The 18,345-nt window shown below is 62.8% G+C and overlaps 1 protein-coding gene across 1 annotated transcript in view; it reads left to right on the forward strand.

Annotated features, from left to right (window-relative positions):
* BRD1 (bromodomain containing 1) overlaps positions 1-18,345 on the forward strand; it is a 52,794-nt gene that overhangs the window by 29,242 nt on the left and 5,207 nt on the right. The window contains exons 4-12 of the mRNA XM_024737395.1: positions 1,084-1,240; positions 6,108-6,239; positions 6,595-6,723; positions 7,062-7,374; positions 8,855-9,115; positions 14,216-14,415; positions 15,474-15,777; positions 16,235-16,300; positions 17,310-17,534. Of these exons, the coding sequence (XP_024593163.1) occupies positions 1,084-1,240; positions 6,108-6,239; positions 6,595-6,723; positions 7,062-7,374; positions 8,855-9,115; positions 14,216-14,415; positions 15,474-15,777; positions 16,235-16,300; positions 17,310-17,534 (1,787 nt within the window). The remainder of the gene's footprint in view (positions 1-1,083; positions 1,241-6,107; positions 6,240-6,594; positions 6,724-7,061; positions 7,375-8,854; positions 9,116-14,215; positions 14,416-15,473; positions 15,778-16,234; positions 16,301-17,309; positions 17,535-18,345) is intronic.

Below are 18,345 nucleotides of genomic sequence, written 5' to 3' on the forward strand. Positions count from 1 at the left end.
AGCCATCATGGGACAGCGGAGATGCTCTGGCCGCTGCTGGCAGGCGTTCCAGCCTTGCCTCTGGTAGCAACGCGTGACCAGGTGTCCCGAGCCGGTGGGCCTGTGGGCACGCTGGGGCTTGGGCTCTGCGTCTGCCTGGCTGCTCTCGCTGACCCCTGGCCTGTGCTTGGTGTGGAGCTGCCCCTTTGGTGGGTCTCCCCCGGGCACCCTGGGCAGGGCTGCCCCGTGTGGCGCGTGGCCTTCGGCAGCGAGGCTCGAGCCGCATCCACTGCTCTAAGGAGGAGGACCATCGTGGGTCTGGATGCGGCAGAGCCGAGGGTGTCGGCACAGTTCTGTGCAGCTCAGGGTCGTGCTTTTCAAAAAATGTGCTCTTGAAATTCCTCAGTTTCTGACCTGAAATGTTGATGTTTGGTGCACAGTGGGGAAGCCTCCTTGTCCTGTCCAGGTTTAGTTCTCGGCTGCCTCGCTCGTCTTCCTGAGGCATGTTTCAGCAGCAGGGGTGACGGCAGGGACCGGGAAGCTGTGCTGCTGGCCTCCAAGGGTTTTACGCCGTTTTCGCATCCCCTCATGCAAGTGTTGTTACAAATCCTTCACGCTTTGCAGTCCTTGAAAGGGTGGAGTTTCGCAGGCGGCTTGGGGACGCTCACGGTCGTTTTGGTGAAGGGTAGCTGCCCCCCTCCGCTGCTTCTGCCTCCATTTATGCCATTGCTTTCCCTCTTGAGGGGACCAGGGCGCCACGGCCCCGAACCCCGTGAGAGTGGGTGACTCTTCAGGGTCGGCCACACCTGGTGGAGGTCGGTGCGTGTGGATGCCCGACTCAGAGAAAGCGGAAACACCCAGGGCTCCACCCGTTTTTCTTCTTAGATGTGTGCTCCAAGGGCCGCTGGAGTGACCACGGGTGGACGCAGCCTGCGGGTAGGCGGAGAACCAGGGAGGCGGTGGTGGCCGTGAGGGCACCGCTGCTGAGAGGTGCGGTGGGATGCGCGCGGTGTGTTAACAGTACGCCGTGGTTTCTCGTTTCCATGATGAGAGCGCACCCGTGTCTTGCTTTACAGCTAAACTCTGAGTTTTTCCGTGTTCTAGATTAAATAGGATTGCGAACCAGGTGGCCATTCAGCGGAAGAAGCAGTTTGTAGAGCGCGCCCACAGCTACTGGCTCCTCAAAAGGCTGTCGAGGAACGGGGCCCCCCTGCTGCGCAGACTCCAGTCCAGCCTGCAGTCCCACAGAAACACGCAGCAGGTACGTGCCCGCGCCCCGGTGTCCCTCAGCCTCCAGTGCCTCCGAGGAGCTCGGAGGATGCAGGCTCAGGTGTGTGGCCGGCCTCTCGGGCCGGGGGACCGCGTGCCGGCGTTAGCCCGGGGGGTGCAGGCAGTGCCTCCATCTCCCTCTTTCCCAACCCTGCACGCGGGGATGCCTGCCAGGGGTGGAGCGGCAGGGGACAGGGGCTGCCGTGCGGGAGCGATGTAACTTGGGGGCCATGCCGAGGGCGACGAGGGCCAAGACAAGCGAGGGGGGGAGCAAAGAACAAAACCAGACTAGCGCTTACGTCTTAGCGGTTGATCTGCGTTCATAGACCCATCTGGTGTTGTAGAGCGTTTCTCTGAAAGAATGGATTTAGAAAGGAAGGGGTCGACCCTGCGATGCCCCAAAACAAGAAGGAGTCGTCTGCCCCTGTGTGCTGAGGGGCGCAGCCTCCTAGACTCGGGTGCCCAGCGGGGGCCCTCCCGACCGGTTCCTGTTGGATCGCCGTGGCTCCCGCCGCACCCTGGAGGCTCTGCCGTCTGTCCCTGTGCATCATCAGTCAGAGCGGCCCGGGCGCCGCGTCCGGCATCTGGGTTCCTGGCGTGAAGGGCGCTCCCTCCGCTGAGTTCTGGCCGGGGCGGGACTGCCTGGCAGCTGTGAGGGTCCCCATCCCTGGGGTCCCCACGTCGAGGGAATCAGCCGCTGTTTTCATCCCGGTGTTTCGGGAGTTGCTGCTTCCCGACTCTGCTGTCGCTTCTCCTTGGTCCCGGCGTGAGGCCCGGGCTGAGCGCTGCCCTCTCCACCTCGCCAGCGGCGACGTCCTTGCTAGGGAGCCCCTTCTCTCGATCTTCCCAGTCCTGTCGTGCTCACAGTGTAGGTCATTGAACGTTACTAACACACTTAGACGCTCAGTTTGACGTCGTCTTAGGGCTTTCTGGAATCCAGAGGAACCGTTAAGATCCTGGGCCTCTGTGGGGTGGGCTGTGTCCCCGACCCTCCTCCATCCCCGGGAAAGGAGGCACCGCAAGGCTACAGGGTGTGCTTCTCAGACCCGCTGCCCCCGAGGGTGTGCTGTTGGGGCCGTCTCTCCCCTGGGGGTCCTGGTGCCCGCAGTGCCATCTGAGTCCCCTCCCCCGAGACGTGGCACAGGCCTCTGCAGACGCAGTGCTGCCGCCCTTGTTTGCTCGGGTGGACCTTGCACACCAAGCGGCTCCCTGAACCCTGGGCTGCGGCTACGGTGGACGTGCGCACAGAGGGGCCGGGAGGTGCCGCGTCCTGAGCCCTGCTGGCCTGCCGGCTGCTCCGCTGTCCTGCGCCCGCCTGCCCGCTCCATCCAGCGTCGGGACCGCTGGCTGCTTGTGTTGGCCGTGCTGCCGACCCTGAGGGCCAGGGGCGCCCGTGCTCACCCGTGGGGGCCTGGCCCCTGGGGCTCACCCTCAGCCTTCCGTCAGACCCGGGCCTTATTTAGTGGCGCCCTGCGCGCTCCTCCCTCCTCCGCATCGGGCCCGGAGTTCGGGTCTCGGTCAGGGCTGTGTCGGAACACGTGCCCGTGGGCCGGGAGGGCCAGCTGTGGGCTGGGGGCCGTTCAGGAGGCTGCAGGGCTGGAACCATGGGGACTGAGGTCGGCTGGCTTGCTTGGGTGCTGTCTCGGGAGCTCCAGGAAAGGGGGGCGGGGGCGGGGGCCCAGAGTCTGCAGGCCTCTGGGGTGGCAGGTAAGCAGGCGTCGCAAGATCGGGGCAGCGAGGCAGGACGGAGGGCTTCGTCCTCGCCTGGGTGACGGCAGAGAAATGGGAGACGTGGAGAATGCAGCCCCAGGAGTCTCGTCTCGGGGCCCTGCGGGGGCGCAGGGTGAACTGCGCTGGGAGTGGCGGCCCGGGGCCTATGTGGTTGCCCGTGGGACCTGGGCTGGGTTCCCCCCTGGCAGGAAGCTGGGGGGTTCGGGGCGTGTGCACGCGAGGGGCCTGCCTGCACCTCAGGGGAGTGGGGTGGGGGGTCACTCCTGGTGGAGCATGTGCTCTCAGGAGGCTGGCACGAGGGTTCGAGACCAGTCGTGTTGTATTCCCATCCTGCCCCACACGAGGTAGATTTGTAACGATGGGAGGATTCACCCACAGGAAACGGGAAAGGGAAGCGTCAGCTCTCTTGGCAGAAGGAATTGGGAGGAACCACAGAGATCTGGGTCCTTATGACTTACACTGAGCCCTGAGGTGTACCTTGGCTTGGCCAGGAGAGGGCTCTGACTGGGTCGTATAGAGCCCAGCTGTGTGGCCTGTGTGGGCAGGGACACGGACGCGGGGCGGCCTGCCACCCGCCACGCTGGGGACGTGAGCTCCCGCTTCGTGGGAAGGACAGGAGGCGGACGGGTGGAAGGGCGGCACCCAGCTCCTTCTTCCATCGCGTTCTAGCAAAGGCTGACTTGTGCGGACGTCCGAAACATTAATGTTCCACACGGGACGTTCAAGGCTTGGTGTGATTTTTGATGTTCTTTGAAACCTTAAAATTACTTGGTATTAGAGGTTAAGCTGACTCATTTAGCCCTGAGCCGGGGCCTGGAAGGGGGCAGGTGCAGCCCTTCCCTCCCGTGGCCGCCTTCTGGTTGGGGACAGACAGACAGATGGAATGAGCTGGCCTGGGGCAGACGAGGCGCCTCGGGTTGTTGGGTGCTGCCTCCTCGGTGGTCTGTTCAGAGCGGGTCCCCTTGGCAGTGACCCTCCCTGGAGCCTGTCCTCCGCCATCCTGCAGAGCCTGCTGGGGGTGAGGGCCTGCAGTGAGTGCTGGGGTGGGGTGTGGCTCCTGTCCCCCCTGTCCTGCCTTTGAGCGAGCATGCCCGCCCCCTCAACCCCGATGCGCCCCCTGGCGGGAGAGCGTCCCCTGCCCGCTCTCTGGTGGCTTTGGGAGAACACGGTTGTCCTGCTCTGCTGGGGCAGGGCCACTCCTGTCTGCCTTGCTGCCGCTGGCGTCAGCGTCAGGGGCCGGGGTGGCTATCCCTCAGGGTCTTTAGGCCCTTGGTGATGTCTGGGGAGTTGGGTGCGTGTGCCAGGGCCTCACCCCGCAGAGCTGGCCTGCCCTGTGCCTCCAGCACAGGGTTTTGATCTGACCTAGGTGGTCCTGACCCTGGGCGGGGGAGGGTCCTGGCCGTCTCCCTTCCAGGCAGTGGGTGTCCTCCCCTCCTTTGTTGGGTGGACCTCGGCTTGATTGCAAGCTGTCCTCTAAGATCCTCTTTCCTGAGAGTTTTTTGGAACCAGAAATGGCTTCATTACCGCCCCAGTTTATGGAACTTCCCAGGGTTGGTTTTAGGTGAAGTAAGACCACTTGAGCAGAGTCAGAAACTCAGGCCCTTTTGTGCAGAAGAGGTGTGGGCCTCAGTCAGGTCCTGCCAGCAGGTTCCTGTGTGGTGGGGCCGTTGTATGCGGGGAGAGCCGCCCTTGGCGGCCCTTCAGTCCTGCAGCCGGGCGGTAGCGGGCAGTGCGCACAGCAGATGGGCACCAGGGGCTTGTTGGGGCTTACCTGCCTTCCTCTCCCTCATTATCAGCTAAACATCCTTCAGCTGATATTTTCGGTGTCTATTTCAGACTAACGGACAAGGTGATTTTCAGATGCTCTTGGGGAATTTGGTTTTCTAAGCCCACCTTTCAGTGTATTTATTTACTGGCTTTGTTCATACAGCCGATGTTACTGTTAACTCCTGGTTGATGCCTGAGAATTTCAAATAACGTAAAAACAAGCCCAGTGATTGGAATCTGGTGGAGCCTGGAGGACGCCTGGCGGAGAGGAGGCCCAGGGCCAGCCCACGTCCCCGCACCCGGCCTCCTGGGCCTCGCTCTGCTGCGTTTCCCTGTAGAGCGAGAAGAGAGGTGCCTTGCAGCTCGTCATTGGTTCTTTGCCTTCAGACGCCAAGGTCCTAGAGGGCAGTGTCAGCCCCTGTGTGGTGGCCTCAGGGTTGATCCTCGCCGTTTCCGCCCTCGGGGCAGAGCGCCCCCTGCCGCCAGGTTCAGGCTTCGGACTGGGATAGGACTGCATAAGCGTCGGGGGCCGGACTCCGCCTGCTGGCTGTGCTGTTTCCGCTCTGTCTGGATGGGGGTGGAAACCCGAGGGGCAGAAGGGACCGGGGAGAGAAGAGGGCCTGAGAGTTGTGCCGGCATCAGTGTTCCAGCAACAGTGCCGGCGCTGCTGCCTTAGCTGAGGCTGGAGGTGCGTGTGTCCACGACGGCAACAGGGAAGGGGAGCCCCGTGCATAAAGTCGGACTCGGCTTTGGGACTGCTGTAATCGGGAGGGCCCCAGACACCCGCTGGGAGCCTTAGCGGGGCTGGTGTGGGAAGGTGAGGAGCCCGACTGCCCCTTCCTCCCAGAGCTGTGGGCCGGCAAGCCTTCAGCTGAGATGCCGGCACAGGGTGGGCTGAGCCTGGGCATGTGGGCTTCCTGGTGGTGTCGGGCGCAGGCGGTAGAGGGTGGGCGCCTGGGGCTGGGGACGGGCAGCAGTCCTGACCCTCCGGGAGGAGCGCGCTGAGGGCCCAAGCGCCTGCGCAGCGCTGGGGCGGGAAGGAAGTGAGGACGTGCGCGTGGGGGGGCTGGGCGGCCTGGCTGGGCGAGGGTCTTGGGAGCGCCTAGCCGAGGCTGCCCGGAGAGCGCGCCGCCCGGGCGGCCAGGTCTCTCCACCGGCGTGCCCTGGTCCCCAGCCCTCGCTGCTCAGCCCCATCCCTCCCCGCCAGCGCTGGCCTGGAGATGGGCTGGCAGGGTGCGCGCGCGTGTCCCCAGGAAGGACGTGCGCGGGGCCGAGACGCTGGGGAGGTGGCGCCTGGGCCTTGGAGCCCTTCCTCGGCGGGTCTGTGCGGGGGACGAGGCCGACTCCATTCCTCTCCTCAGAGAGAAAACGACGAGGAGATTCAAGCTGCCAAAGAGAAGCTAAAGTACTGGCAGCGGCTGCGGCACGACCTGGAGCGCGCGCGCCTGCTCATTGAGCTCCTGCGCAAGCGCGAGAAGCTCAAGAGGGAGCAGGTGAGGCCGCGGGGGCGGGGCGTCCGGGGGCGGGGCGGGGCGTGCAGCTGCTTGTCCCCTGGGCCTGCAGTCCTCGCCCCCTGCCTCCTCCAAGCCGTCCTCCCTGGTGAGGGGTGCTGGCCGGGTGACCGTCGCCCTGGGTGCGGGGGGCTTTGGGGGGGTGGCACTGACCTGTCTTGAAGGAGGCTGGCTGGCCTGGGGTGGTGTGGTGTCCATTGCGGTCCCGGGAAGCACGGGCAGGAAGGGGCGCCGTGTGTGCCCGTAAAGTGGGCCCCGTCGGCCACAGGGCGGTGTTGAGCGGCTTCTCAGCGGGAGGGTCCCCTCGGGCCCTGAGACCGCGTGCGCTGGCCCCCAGGTGAAGCTGGAGCAGGTGGCCCTGGAGCTGCGGCTGACCCCGCTCACCGTGCTGCTGCGCTCCGTGCTGGACCAGCTGCAGGAGAAGGACCCGGCCCGGATATTTGCCCAGCCAGTGAGCCTGAAGGAGGTGGGTGTCCTCGCCCTCGCGTTCCCTTTCCTTCCTCATGTCTGCGGTGACCAAAGGGACGAAGAAAGAGCCCTTCCCAGTGCGTGTCTGCCCGGCCGGGGGTTGGGTTCCTGCGTTTGTGCTTTAGGGGCCTTGGCTGGGAGGGTCCTTGGAAGGACCCAGGCTTCAGTTTGGTGTGTCTCACTGCTGCCGCTCGGTACTGTGTGAGCATTGTGTGGGTGCGTGTGTTCATGTGTGTATGTGCACGTGTGGCTGCCTTACGTGGCAGCTGTGCTGGTTATGTAGCACGAATGAATCCTGTTTTGTCTGTAAACGGCTGTTTTCTTTCCTGGAATCAGGTTCCGGATTATCTGGATCACATTAAACACCCTATGGACTTTGCCACGATGCGGAAACGGTTAGAAGCGCAAGGGTACCGGACTCTCAGGGAGTTGGAGGAGGACTTTGACCTCATCGTGGACAACTGCATGAAGTACAACGCCAAGGACACGGTGTTCTACCGGGCGGCCGTGCGGCTGCGTGACCAGGGTGGCGTGGTGCTCAGGCAGGCCAGGCGCCAGGCCGACAGCGTCGGCTTCGAGGAGGCCTCAGGGATGCACCTGCCCGAGCGGCCCCCCGCGGCCCCCCGGCGGCCTTTCTCCTGGGACGACGGTAAGCGCGGCTGTCCGGGAACAGGCGGGAGGGTGCTCCCCCCGCAGATGCCGTGCGGGTAGGCCCAGGAGAAAGGGGGTGGGAGCCACACACTGACTTGAGGCTTCCTAGTAGCCTCGTGAAAAAGCGGGAAACAGGCGAAACTTATTTTAGTGATGTGTTTTTAACCCACCGTGTCTCACGTGGCGAATTTAACGTGTAAATGACATAAAGACTGCGGAGGGTTGCGTCCACTGGCTTCTCATTTCCTCTTTGCCACGTATTGTGTATTTTACAGTCAGTGCATCTCTGTTCAGGGCAGCCACGTTTCAGGGTCCCACTTGAGAGAGACGCGTGGCCTGTGGCCCCGAGCAGGACGGCCTAGGTCGGCCTGATACAGACCAGGAAGCAGTGTAGCCGGGGCCTTGGGCCCATGTGGGCCCTTACGGACTTGGGAGGGCGTCTGTGGCCAGAGCAAGGCTGTCGCTGTGCTTGGAAGTTAGCAGGGCACAGGCACGGGGCCCTCTCCCCGGCGGTGCACTCCTTGCGCCGTGGCCTTGGGGGGCCTGCCGTCCGCTGACTCTTCCGACCCTTGGAAGCTGCTGCCTTGCTGCACGGCTCTGCCCCCACAGGAGCCCTGGGCGGGCAGGGGCGCGGGACTGCGGAGGTCAGGCCTTGCAGGAAACAGCCGGGCGAGCCACCACAAGTGCTTGCGTATGCCTCTGCACCCAGCTTTCACTGAGGATAGAATTAGGGATGCAAAGTCTAATCCGCTCCTCCTTCAGCATTGGGGTGGCACGAGGGAGGACCAGACGCTGTGGTGAGGCTCCTCAAGCGACGTGCCTTCTGTTTCCGTGAACCTTCTTATGTGCGGGCTTTTGTCGGGATGCTTTCTGCCGTGTTTCCCTATACCGTCATCTCGTTCCCTTCGTGGACGAGGTGGTGCTTTAGTAAAAGATTTGCCTGAGGGGGGAGGTGTGTTCCTTTGTCTGGACTGCCGGGCACTGCCGTTTTTGTCCCAGTTTTATCTGCAGGGGCTTCTGTAGACTCGTTTTGTTTCTTGCCTGCTTCTCACTGATTTAAGATAATCTGTGCTTTATGAATTTTGGTGTTTGGCTGAAATGGAAATTGCTAGCGGTTTTTGTAGTAAATGTGCCCCAAACTCCAAATTATCTGTGAATTTTGCAGCCCAGTTTTAGAAAAGCCAGACGGCAGCCTGGGCCCGAGACTTGAGGTCAGACATCAGTCGCGATGCGCAGACGCCCCACGCTGGTGCCCTCGGGGAGTCCACACCTCCCTTGGGCCTTTTCTCGGAGTCCTCGCTCGGCCTGAGCGGCTGGTCTCAGCAGGAGGGCTCGGCGTCCCTGGGCACCGCCCCTGCTCCCGTGTACGCCCCTGGCGGCGGCCCTCGTGGGCGCCATGTGCAGATGGGGGCCCAGGGCTCCCCGGCAGGGCTGGCCGGGTGGTCTGAGGCTTCTGATGGCCGTGCCTCTGCTTCCAGTGGACAGGTTGCTGAGCCCGGCCAGTAGGGCCCACATGGTCCTGGAGGAGCAGCTGCGGGAGCTGCTGGACATGCTGGACCTCACGTGCTCCATGAAGTCCAGCGGGTCGCGGAGCAAGCGGGCCAAGTTGCTGAAGAAGGAGATCGCCGCTCTTCGGAGCCAGCTGAGCCAGCAGCACAGCCAGCCCCCGGCCGCCGAGTCAGGTACTGCAGGCTTTGAAGAGGACGGTGCTCAGCTGGGGCAGGAGACCGGGGAGGAAGGTAAGCACGCTCGGGGGCGCGGGCCAGGAGCGCTCGGAAACCTCCGGGCACACGCCGGGCCGTCCGTGCCGTCCGCGCCGCGTTTGGGCACTAACGAGAGTCTGGGGCGTGGAATGAGACTTTTTTCTCAGCTTGGTTCCGGAAAACTATTTCAGGAGCACCGTCTATGTCGTCTGCAGCCTTGCCAGGGTGGTTGGAGAGTGACGGGGGGCACGACTGTGTGTCGGTTCAGGAGAGTGGAGCAGAGTCGTTGCACCGGGTGCCTGGTGACCTGCGCGGGGTGCGCTCAGCCCTCACTGGCTCGCTTCTGGGAGGGCGGAGGGCCTGGGGGGTGCGAAGGTCCCTCCCGTGCTCCGTCGTGGGCCGAGCGTGTGGGGCACAGGGCTGGGCCGGATGCGCGCCCAGAGGAGCCCCCTCCCCGGCAGGACGGGCCGTGGATGCCAGTTCAGCCTGGGCTCTGGGAGGCGCCCTCCGGGGGCTGGAGCTCTAGGGCGGGCCGAGGGCCGCCCCTCATGCTCTCCTTGCCTCGCCTGAGGGTCAGCACGTTTCAGGCAGTGACAGAGGCCGTGGAGTCAGACTCCCTGCCAACACAGCAGTTGGCAGCTGTTTTACGGTCTTTCTGATTTTTTTCTCCACCGCGTCCAGATAAGAATAACAAAGACGTTGATCAAACCAGACGCCAAGTTGTTCTCCAGCTTATCTTCTTAAAAGAGCTGAGGTGTGCTGCGGACGGGTGCCAGCCTTGCGGGCCTGCCGTGTCCTGGCGGTGGCCGCGTGTGCCTCTGCGTGGGCCCCTGTGGGCTGGCGCTGGGCCTCCCCCGGCGGAGCAGTGTCCTGCGTGTCTCCCTCCTGTTTTCTCCAGTTGCCTGAGGCAGCAGTGGGGCCGGAAGGACCTGGAACCCTGAGCTCTCTCTTCCCTTAGAGAGCGACCCTGAGTCGCTCCTGCAGACTTTTGCTCGCGATGGCCTTTCTGGTGCATGGCTGCGCTGTCAGCTACAGGCTCTGCAGCTTCTCCTGGGTTCTGGGAGTTACGTCAGGTCCGTAGAGTCTGGGGGAGCCTCCCTGCCGCCACCTGCGCCGGCCCTGCCTCTTGGGGTTCTGGTTCTGAGGAGCTCTTGCCCAAGGGGACCTTCGACAGCCGGGCCTACCTGGGTTCCCGGGCTGTGCCCCCTTCTGTGCCTTCAGGGGTCCTCGGGGTGCAGGGTGGGCCTGGAGCGTGGGTTCCGGCATGGGCACCTGCTTGCCTGCCAGCTGGCCCCTTCCCGCTGCTCGAGCTGCCCCTCCAGCTGAGGGCACGCGTTTCTCTTCTTGTGCAGAAGAGTGGGTTGGGGGGAGAATGTGTCGACAGGTTGGTCCGCCATCGGCTTCTGAGCTCTCCTGCTGGGCGGGCGTCCCCGGCGGCCCCTCTCGCTGTTCCGTGGGGCCGGCCCACATCTGAGGAAGCAGGTGGAGGCGCGGCAGATGTGAGCAGGGAGGCCTGGAGCCGTGCTGGTTAGGAGCGACACGTGGAAGGAGAGGTGTGGGTGGAGAGGAGAAACAGCCGGGCTTGTCAGGGAGGGTGGGGGCGCCCCCCGTGAAGAAGCGGCGTGGCCTCCAGACGTTGGGGCTGGGGTCGTGTGGATGACACAGAGGTTGGCGGAGGCGGCGGAAGCAGCCGTTTGTGAGCGAGTGTAGAAACGTGTACTTGGGATCACCGTCCCGGGGCAAAACTCAAGAATCTTCTGAAAGACTCAGGACCACAATATCAATCCGTCACGCTTGAAAGAGTGGTGATTTCTCAACATCAATCGCGGTCTTAGTTGTGATTTAATGTTCACGGGTTTCCGTTGGAAACCTGAGCAGGGAGGAGACGCTGGCGTCAGGCGCCAGGCAGGGGCGGCGGGCGTGGGGCTCCGTGCACCTTGGGGCGGGCGCCCGCGGACTCTGCCCGCGGTCTGTGTGGTGCTGGTGTGGGGCCGTCAGCCGGGGAGCCTCGTGCCCGGGTCGTCGGTTTCACACACGGTGAAGTTTCCGTCGAGCGGCGGGGTGGGGCAGGGCAGTGAGGACGGCGTGGCCGAGGCCGTGGGCCTGGGTCGCTGAGGGGCCTCTGCCTCTAGCTGTCGGGGCTTTGGTCCAGTGTCGGGTTCGAGCCCTGTCTCCGCTGTTTTAAGACTGCGCCCGTCTCTTTCCCTGGAGGCTCCAGAGGGGCTGCCAGGGTCAGCTGGAGGCTGGACGGTGCAGTCACGCTCGAGAGAGGACAGGGGCCCCTGACTCGGGAGGGTTGGTGGCACGGTGTCCAGACAGGTGCCTCGCTGGGTCCCCAGGCCGTTTGTGGCTTTGGTTTGGAAGCGTCTCTTGGGCGGGTTGGCGCCACGGGTGTGGACGGTGGAGAAGCTGCCCTGCAGACGCCCCGAAGCAGTGGGGCAGGTGGGGTGCCCCGAGTGGAGCCGCCGGGCTGTTATGTGTGGGGTGAGCTCCGTGAACAGGATTTCAGGCGCTCTGCGTTCGTTGATGCCACGAACGCAGAGCGTTGGCTCTGGAAGTTAATCGAGCGTTTTTCACGAGCGCTTAAGCAGCGTGTGATTGTCCGCAGCCAGTGACTGTACACGGACTTGCGCTCTCGTGTTGGCTCCGTGTGCACCCCCCACGCCCCCCCCAGGGCCCTGCCTGGCACCTGCTCTGAGCGTGGCGAGCGCGGCGGGGTCATTGGTCACGGTGCTGTCTGTCCTCGTCTGACGGACGAGGGCACGGAGGCTCGGGGCCAGTGGCCTGCGAGGGTCCCGCAGCTGGTGGTGGGGGTGGTTTGCACCGGGCCACCTGAGCAGCTTCTGTCCTTGACGCCCACTCTGCTTCTGCGCGGCCCCCAGAGGCCTGGGACATGCCTCTGTGAGCCGCCCCGGCAGACTGCAGGGCCCTGTGCCATAGCGTAGCCTTCAGGGAGGGGGAGGGTCGGGTGGCCCCTCTGAAGAGCCCCCCCCGTTCCCCGCGGCTGGCACAGGCTGGGTGTGGGCGCAGTCCGCCGTGGACCACGTGGTCCCGGGCCTCGTGTGCGGGCGGCCAGGGCCGTGGGCGCCTGCGGGGGGCTGCTGCCCCAGCAGGAGCGGCCAAGCCTGGGGGTGGGGCCTGAGGTGGCCTAGTGCGCTTGCTGAGTGCAGGGGCCTGGCGGGGGGCGGCACTGCCACCCCTGCGTCCCCCTGCCTGCCGAGGCTGCGGCAGGTGCTGACGCCTTGGTGTCAGGTCAGCACGAGAGCCCCTGTGGGTCTGGGGGCAGGTGGGGGAAAGGGAGGGAGGAGGGCCCCACCCCTGGGAAGATGCCCTTGGCGTTCCTAGTGAGTGACAGGAAGCCTCCCAGCGGTCACTCTGCATGTCCCTAGTTCCCACCTGGTCAGTGTTCCCCACGTGGTCACGAGCAGCGGGCGGGGGAGGTTCCTCACCAGCCGCGCGCCGGCAGTGGGCCTCAGGCCCTAGCGTTTGCATGCGAGATGAGTCAGTGTCTCCTTCTGAAACTGACGCTTCTAACAGCTTTTGGTCCAGGAGAGGCTCTCTGCTCATTTTCTGAGTCGCTGTCACGTGCTTTAACAGGCTTTGAGTGGCGTTTGAAAGCGAAGGCCCCTCTGGGGCAGAGCCTGACCACAGCTGCCTGGGCAGAGCGCTCCTGCAGTTCCGTGCCACCCTCCTGGGCTCCGAGCCTGGCTGGCTCTCCTCACCATAAGTTGGGAGAATTCTCGAAACATTTGCTCAGAGACGTAAACGAACCTTAGAAGTTGTGTAGCTTTTCACTTTCAGAATGACTTTGGATTTAAAATATTAACCTTACGTGTTCTAGACGGTTTTGGGGAGATGTGCAGGTTTCATAAAATAGAAACTGTACTCTGTGATGATACGTACTACTTAGTGTCCTTCTGGTTTTATGTCATACATCCTGAAGCCAGTATCAGCCTTGCCTGGAGAGAAACCTCGGTGGCTTTTATCCCAGAGGGTGTGCCCGCCCCGGCCAGCCCCGTCCTCCCTGGAGAGGCTTCTCCAGCCTCTCGGGGCGCGGGGCTGACAGGCCGGCTCTCAGGCGTCTTGTTTCCATGTTAGTAACTTTTAAAGCCTTTTTCTTAAGAGGTTAAAACAGTCTTTGTCCAGAGGTTGTGTTTTTATATTTAAAGTCAGACTTAGAAGAAAGAACGTAGGTTGTAATGTCTCTGGAGGTGGCACAGAAGTTAGTGTATCTGAGAACAGAGTGGGAAGTGTTCCTGCTCTCCTGGATCGTTCGCAGCCACTCACCACTCCCTGGTTTTGACACGACTTAAGAGTGCCCTGGTCAGAAGTCAGGTCTGCGTGCTGTTTCCTCTGTCTGCTAACCTTGTGGACCAGGTCAGGACTGTGGGAATGCCCGCTTAGAGCCCCTTAGTTACGTGAAATATTTTCCTTCCTCAAGGTAAGTGGATGTTGATTGCAGAAACTGTCATGAACTCGAATGATGACTTGATGCTGGCACACGTGCGGTGGTCTTCAGGGTTGTCTTCAGAGGGTAACTCTGGACACCTGGGCGCCAGGCGCCGCGGCCTCGGTGTTAGGGAAACGCACACAGGGTGACCCGCGGCTGCTTGCAGACAGTTATGTGTGATGCTGTGTTTCCTTAATTGAATTAGTATTTCGGTGGACTTCACATTTATAGTAAGTTTTATAATAGATTTTATAATTATCAGTTTTCAAAAATCACTTTATTTATAATTTTTTCAGGAGATAAATCTCCCCCTAAACTTGAACCATCAGATGCATTACCTCTTCCTTCAAACTCGGAGACTAATTCAGAACCACCAACCCTCAAACCAGTAGAACTCAACCCAGAGCAGAGTAAACTATTCAAAAGAGTCACATTTGGTAATGAATCACATAGCACTTGCACTCAGAGCGCACTGGTAATCGGACACCCTCCAGAGCCCACCCTCGCCAGTAGTGGCGATGCGCCGGCGGCGGCCTCCGCGGTGGCGGAGCCATCAAGCGATGTAAACAGACGCACTTCTGTTCTCTTCTGCAAATCGAAAAGTGTAAGCCCCCCAAAGTCTGCCAAGAACACTGAAACCCAGCCAACTTCTCCTCAGCTAGGGACCAAAACCTTTTTGTCTGTAGTCCTTCCGAGGTTGGAGACTCTTCTGCAGCCAAGAAAAAGGTCGCGAAGCACCTGCGGCGACTCCGAGGTGGAGGAGGGGTCCCCGGGAAAGCGCCTGGACACAGGTAAGTGCCGCGCCGGCCGCGTTCTGTCTCGGGGCGGGGCGGGGGTGGGGGGCGGGTGTGCCAGCAGCTTCGGTGTTTTGTACCTCGTTGTCCACGTGAGAAGACAGATGGTGTTCTTCTTTGAGAAGCCCTGGATCATAAGTCTGAGGTGGCGCCACCTTGGGGGGCCTGGGCGCTGGGGGCCCTGCGCGTCCCTCCCCTTGGAGAGTCTGGACCCAGGCCGGCTTCCGAGCGTGGCTGGTGCTTGGCTGTGCTGTCCGTGTGGGCAGGTCCAGGTGCGGCAGGTGACGGCGGGCGTCCCGCAGGCCTCCCTTCTGAGGCCCACAGGGTCGGGGCTAAATGCGGCGTGTCACCCACTTGCTTAAAGCGTCCTTTGACATTTTCTCGCTGTCCTGTGTGGCTTGGTTGGTACACCCACGATGGGTTATCTCCTGCTGAGATAACACTTGAAAGTTTCTCATTTACTACTAAGCTTTTATGGCTGAAGCTCGTCTGATTAACTCACCCAGACATCCCTGTGCTGGCGCTCCGTCAGGAATTTCCCTCCAGCTTTGTTTGCAGGAGGCACCTTCCTGCTCTTTCAGAGCCAGTTTCCAGCCTTCCCGCCGGGAGGCGAGGGGTGTCTGTGCTGGTCGCCTAGCCGGTTGCCATCCGCGCCCCTCCACGGCGGCGGGCCCGCGGGGCTGTCTCCTGGGGGCGGTCTGAGCTCCCTTTGGTCCCGGACGTGGACCAGAGCCGGCTCGTGTCTGCCGCTGCTCTGTCTGCCGCATCCAGACAGAGAAGTGCGTCTCCTCCTCCGGCGCTTGACTCAGTTGGAGCCACGGGTTCGTGGGGCCGGCTGGGTGCCTCGGTCCCGGGCGTCCACCCTGGAGGGGCGGGCGGCTGCAGCCCGGCGTGCGGGGAGGTGTGTCGCCTGGCTGGCTGTCCTTCCACAGTAAACTTTTGCGCAGGTGATTAGGGTTATTGAAACGTTACATTTTGTGCTTTTAGTTCGATGGATCAATATCAAGTTGGTGTTTTTTGATAATTTGTTAAAACTTTATTTCTGAGTGCTGCCAGCTGCTTGAGTGTGTCCAGGGTACAGATACGGGGGAGCCTGTGTCAGTGCTCGGGGCTCCGTAACTAGCCTGGGGCCTTTCTCGGCCGAATTTAGCGAAAGAGCCTCGGCTTGGTTTTCAAGCGCACTGGAGGGTCCCGGCATCTGCACCGGGAGGCGAGTCAGGGCGTCGTGTTCTGGTGCAGCGTGCGCAGGGCACTGCGGTCAGGGGTCCCTGGCGAAGCTGGTGTCCGGGGGGTGGGCTGCCAGGCCCCGACGTGGCCCTCGCCGCCCGGCTGTTCCTCTGGAACAAATCACGTCCGCTCCTTCCGGTTTCCGCGGCTGAGCCGAGGATCTTGCCGGTGTTCGGTGGTGATGGTTGAGGCCGGGGGTTTCCCGCAGGCTTTGCATGAGGGCCGGGGTGCGTCCGACGTGTCGACCCCTATGGCCTGGCTCAGACGGAGCCCTTTGCTTCCCATTCCAGAACGGCGGTGCCTGTAGTGGTGTGCGGTGAGTCCTCAGGGTCTGCTCGGCCCTCGACTGGCCCGTCGCCCGGGCGTCTTGTGGGCTCCGCGGCCGGGTCCCTTGCCCCGAGCGGCAGTCTTTGCAGTCTCGGGACTTGGGGTATTTCGAATCTTCTGTTCTCCAAGGGTCCGTCTGCGTGCTCTGCCTCGTAGGGAGCCCGCGGGTGTGCACAGTTTGCTGCAAGGCCTCCAGGTTAGGGTGAACCCCGCCTTGTTCCTTCCGGGCACTCAGGCCTCTCCTCGGAAGCGCCCGCGGGCGGCGTCGGCACGCTGGCTGCTGCTCCTGGAGCCGTGCCGCCAGGCCCTGCGTGGTCTCCCGGCTTCTTTCTGTGACCGCTGGCTCGTGGGCCCCAGGCCAGGACACCGTGCTGCCCGTCTCCTCGCCTGAGATCCCTGCACGCGGCTCCCGTCGTGCGCGTGGTGGGTCGCGTGCGCTTGCGTCTGTCGCCGTGTCTGCAGGCTGCTCGGGCAGGAGGCTGCTCTGCGGGGCCTGCGCTCCGACTGAACGGCTTTTTCGCTGGTTTCCAGGTTCTCGTTTTAACTACTTACTAACATGCTGGGTAGTTCACTTTTTGAATCCTAATTATTTTCTCTTACCTTGGACTGGAGTTCTGCTATGCGGTCATTTTGGAACGCAGAAGGATTCCTGCACCCTTGCGTTTCACCCAGTTCTTGTGGATGACATTGGAAGCATCCGTTCAGCCGCCCTCCAAACACAAACACAAACAGCAGCCCTCGGAGGAGCCGTGCCACCCCCGCCCCTCTGTAAGTCAGCCAGACGCCCGCCCTCCAGCTGGCTGGGACCTGGCTGGGACCTGGCTGGGACGTCGCTCGGCCTCCCCGTGGATAGGGTGACGATGCAGAAGGAAGCCTTGGGCCGAGGTGCCTGGAGAGCGTGCTGCGTCCACAGATGACTCGCGTGGATAGAGCTTCTGACCCGCCCTCGGCCGGCACAGGACCAGTCTGAGATGACCAGGGGCTCTGGGTTGGGCGCTGGGCTCGGGAAGGACTGTGCAGGCCACACACGGTGCCGGACCACGTGGCATCAGCCCCGTCTCCCCTCGCTGTCTGCTGTTAGCGCCTCCTGGCTCCCGCCGGGCCCGCCCGCCCTCGCTTGTCTCTCCTCTGGCTCCTTCTCCCGCTCGTGCCAGGGCTCTCGGGGAGGCACAGTTCTGTCTCTGGTTGCCACGAGCGGACGTCTTGGCTGCGGGCCTGGGGGCGTCCCATGCTGGGCGTCCTGGCGAGCTTTGCACGCTGCTGCGTCTTCTTGGAGCCGGTCTGGGCAAAAGCAGGGTGTTGGGATCTTACTTGATGTGCTTCTGTGTTTTTATTGAAAAGTGGAAAAACGCATAAAAAATGCAATTCTGTTGCCAACAGTAAAAGTAAAATCTTGGAGCCAAAATAACAGGCATGCCCTCTGCTCCGACAGGCCGGCTGCAGTCCCTGTGCCCACTGGCCCTGGCACTGTGTCGTGTGAGGGGACCCCTTGCGTCCACACCGTGTGGTGGCAGGGGGCGCAGCCGCTCCTGTCGCTGTGCCTCTTGCTGGGCTGCCGTCCAGGAGGTCTTCACGGCCCGGCGAGGGCGTGGCGGGGTGGACCTCGGGTGCCCGGCACCCCTGTGGGAGCACCTGGAGGCTTCTTGCCACCCGGCAGGTGCGAGGCGTTCAGGATGGAGGTCGCTGCAGCCACTAATGACCCGCGTTTCGGGAGGCCTGGGGGCGCCTGGACGGCCTTGAGCTGCAGCTGGGCTGGGGCTTCCCGCTCGGCAGGTCCTCCTTTGGGGCAGAGAAGGGAGTTTAGACTCCGGGGCGCCTCCTCTATCGCCCGAGGCGTCAGCCCTGATCCCCAGGGGCTCTGGGGGTGCAGCTCATGTCTAGGGGGTGTTGGCTGGTCCCTGAAGGCACTTTTCACCGGGCACTAACCTGGCTCTCGGAGGCACTGCGGGGGCACCTGTGTCTGCCTGTGGCTCTGGGCCCACTTCTGTGCAGACCTGTGACCCTGCCCTACTGAGTGGCATTTCAGGTCCCTGCAGGTCTCTGGGTGGTGTGTGGTGGCTTGCGGAGGCTGGCCCTGCTCTGGCCACGCGGCCTCGTGCCCTTGGGCTTGTCTGCTGCTCAGTGCGTGACACGGGGAAAACCATACGTGACTAGCTGGTCACCCTGGGGGCGTGTGTCCTCTTGTTTCCCAGCTGAGGACTCCCCACTTCTGGGTCTTCTCCCCTGGTGTCACTTGTCACTGTGCGTGCCATGTGGGTGATGTCTGTGCTGTCTCCCGGGGACGACATGAGTGCAGGCTTGCTTGGTGCCCTGGAGCCGGGGCCACTCTCCCCTCTCCTTTCTCCGCAGTCAGGAGGCCTGTCCTTCGTCTGACCTTCACCACGCGTGTCCTGTGACGGGCGCCCTGCCCTTCCTCTTGCCCTTCCTGGCTGCCGCCTCCCGCCTTTGGATGGGGGAGGGGGGCGCGG

The sequence above is a fragment of the Neophocaena asiaeorientalis genome, unplaced genomic scaffold (genome assembly GCF_003031525.2).
Source record: "Neophocaena asiaeorientalis asiaeorientalis breed wild unplaced genomic scaffold, Neophocaena_asiaeorientalis_V1.1 scaffold242, whole genome shotgun sequence".
NCBI classification, from domain to species: Eukaryota; Metazoa; Chordata; class Mammalia; order Artiodactyla; family Phocoenidae; genus Neophocaena; species Neophocaena asiaeorientalis.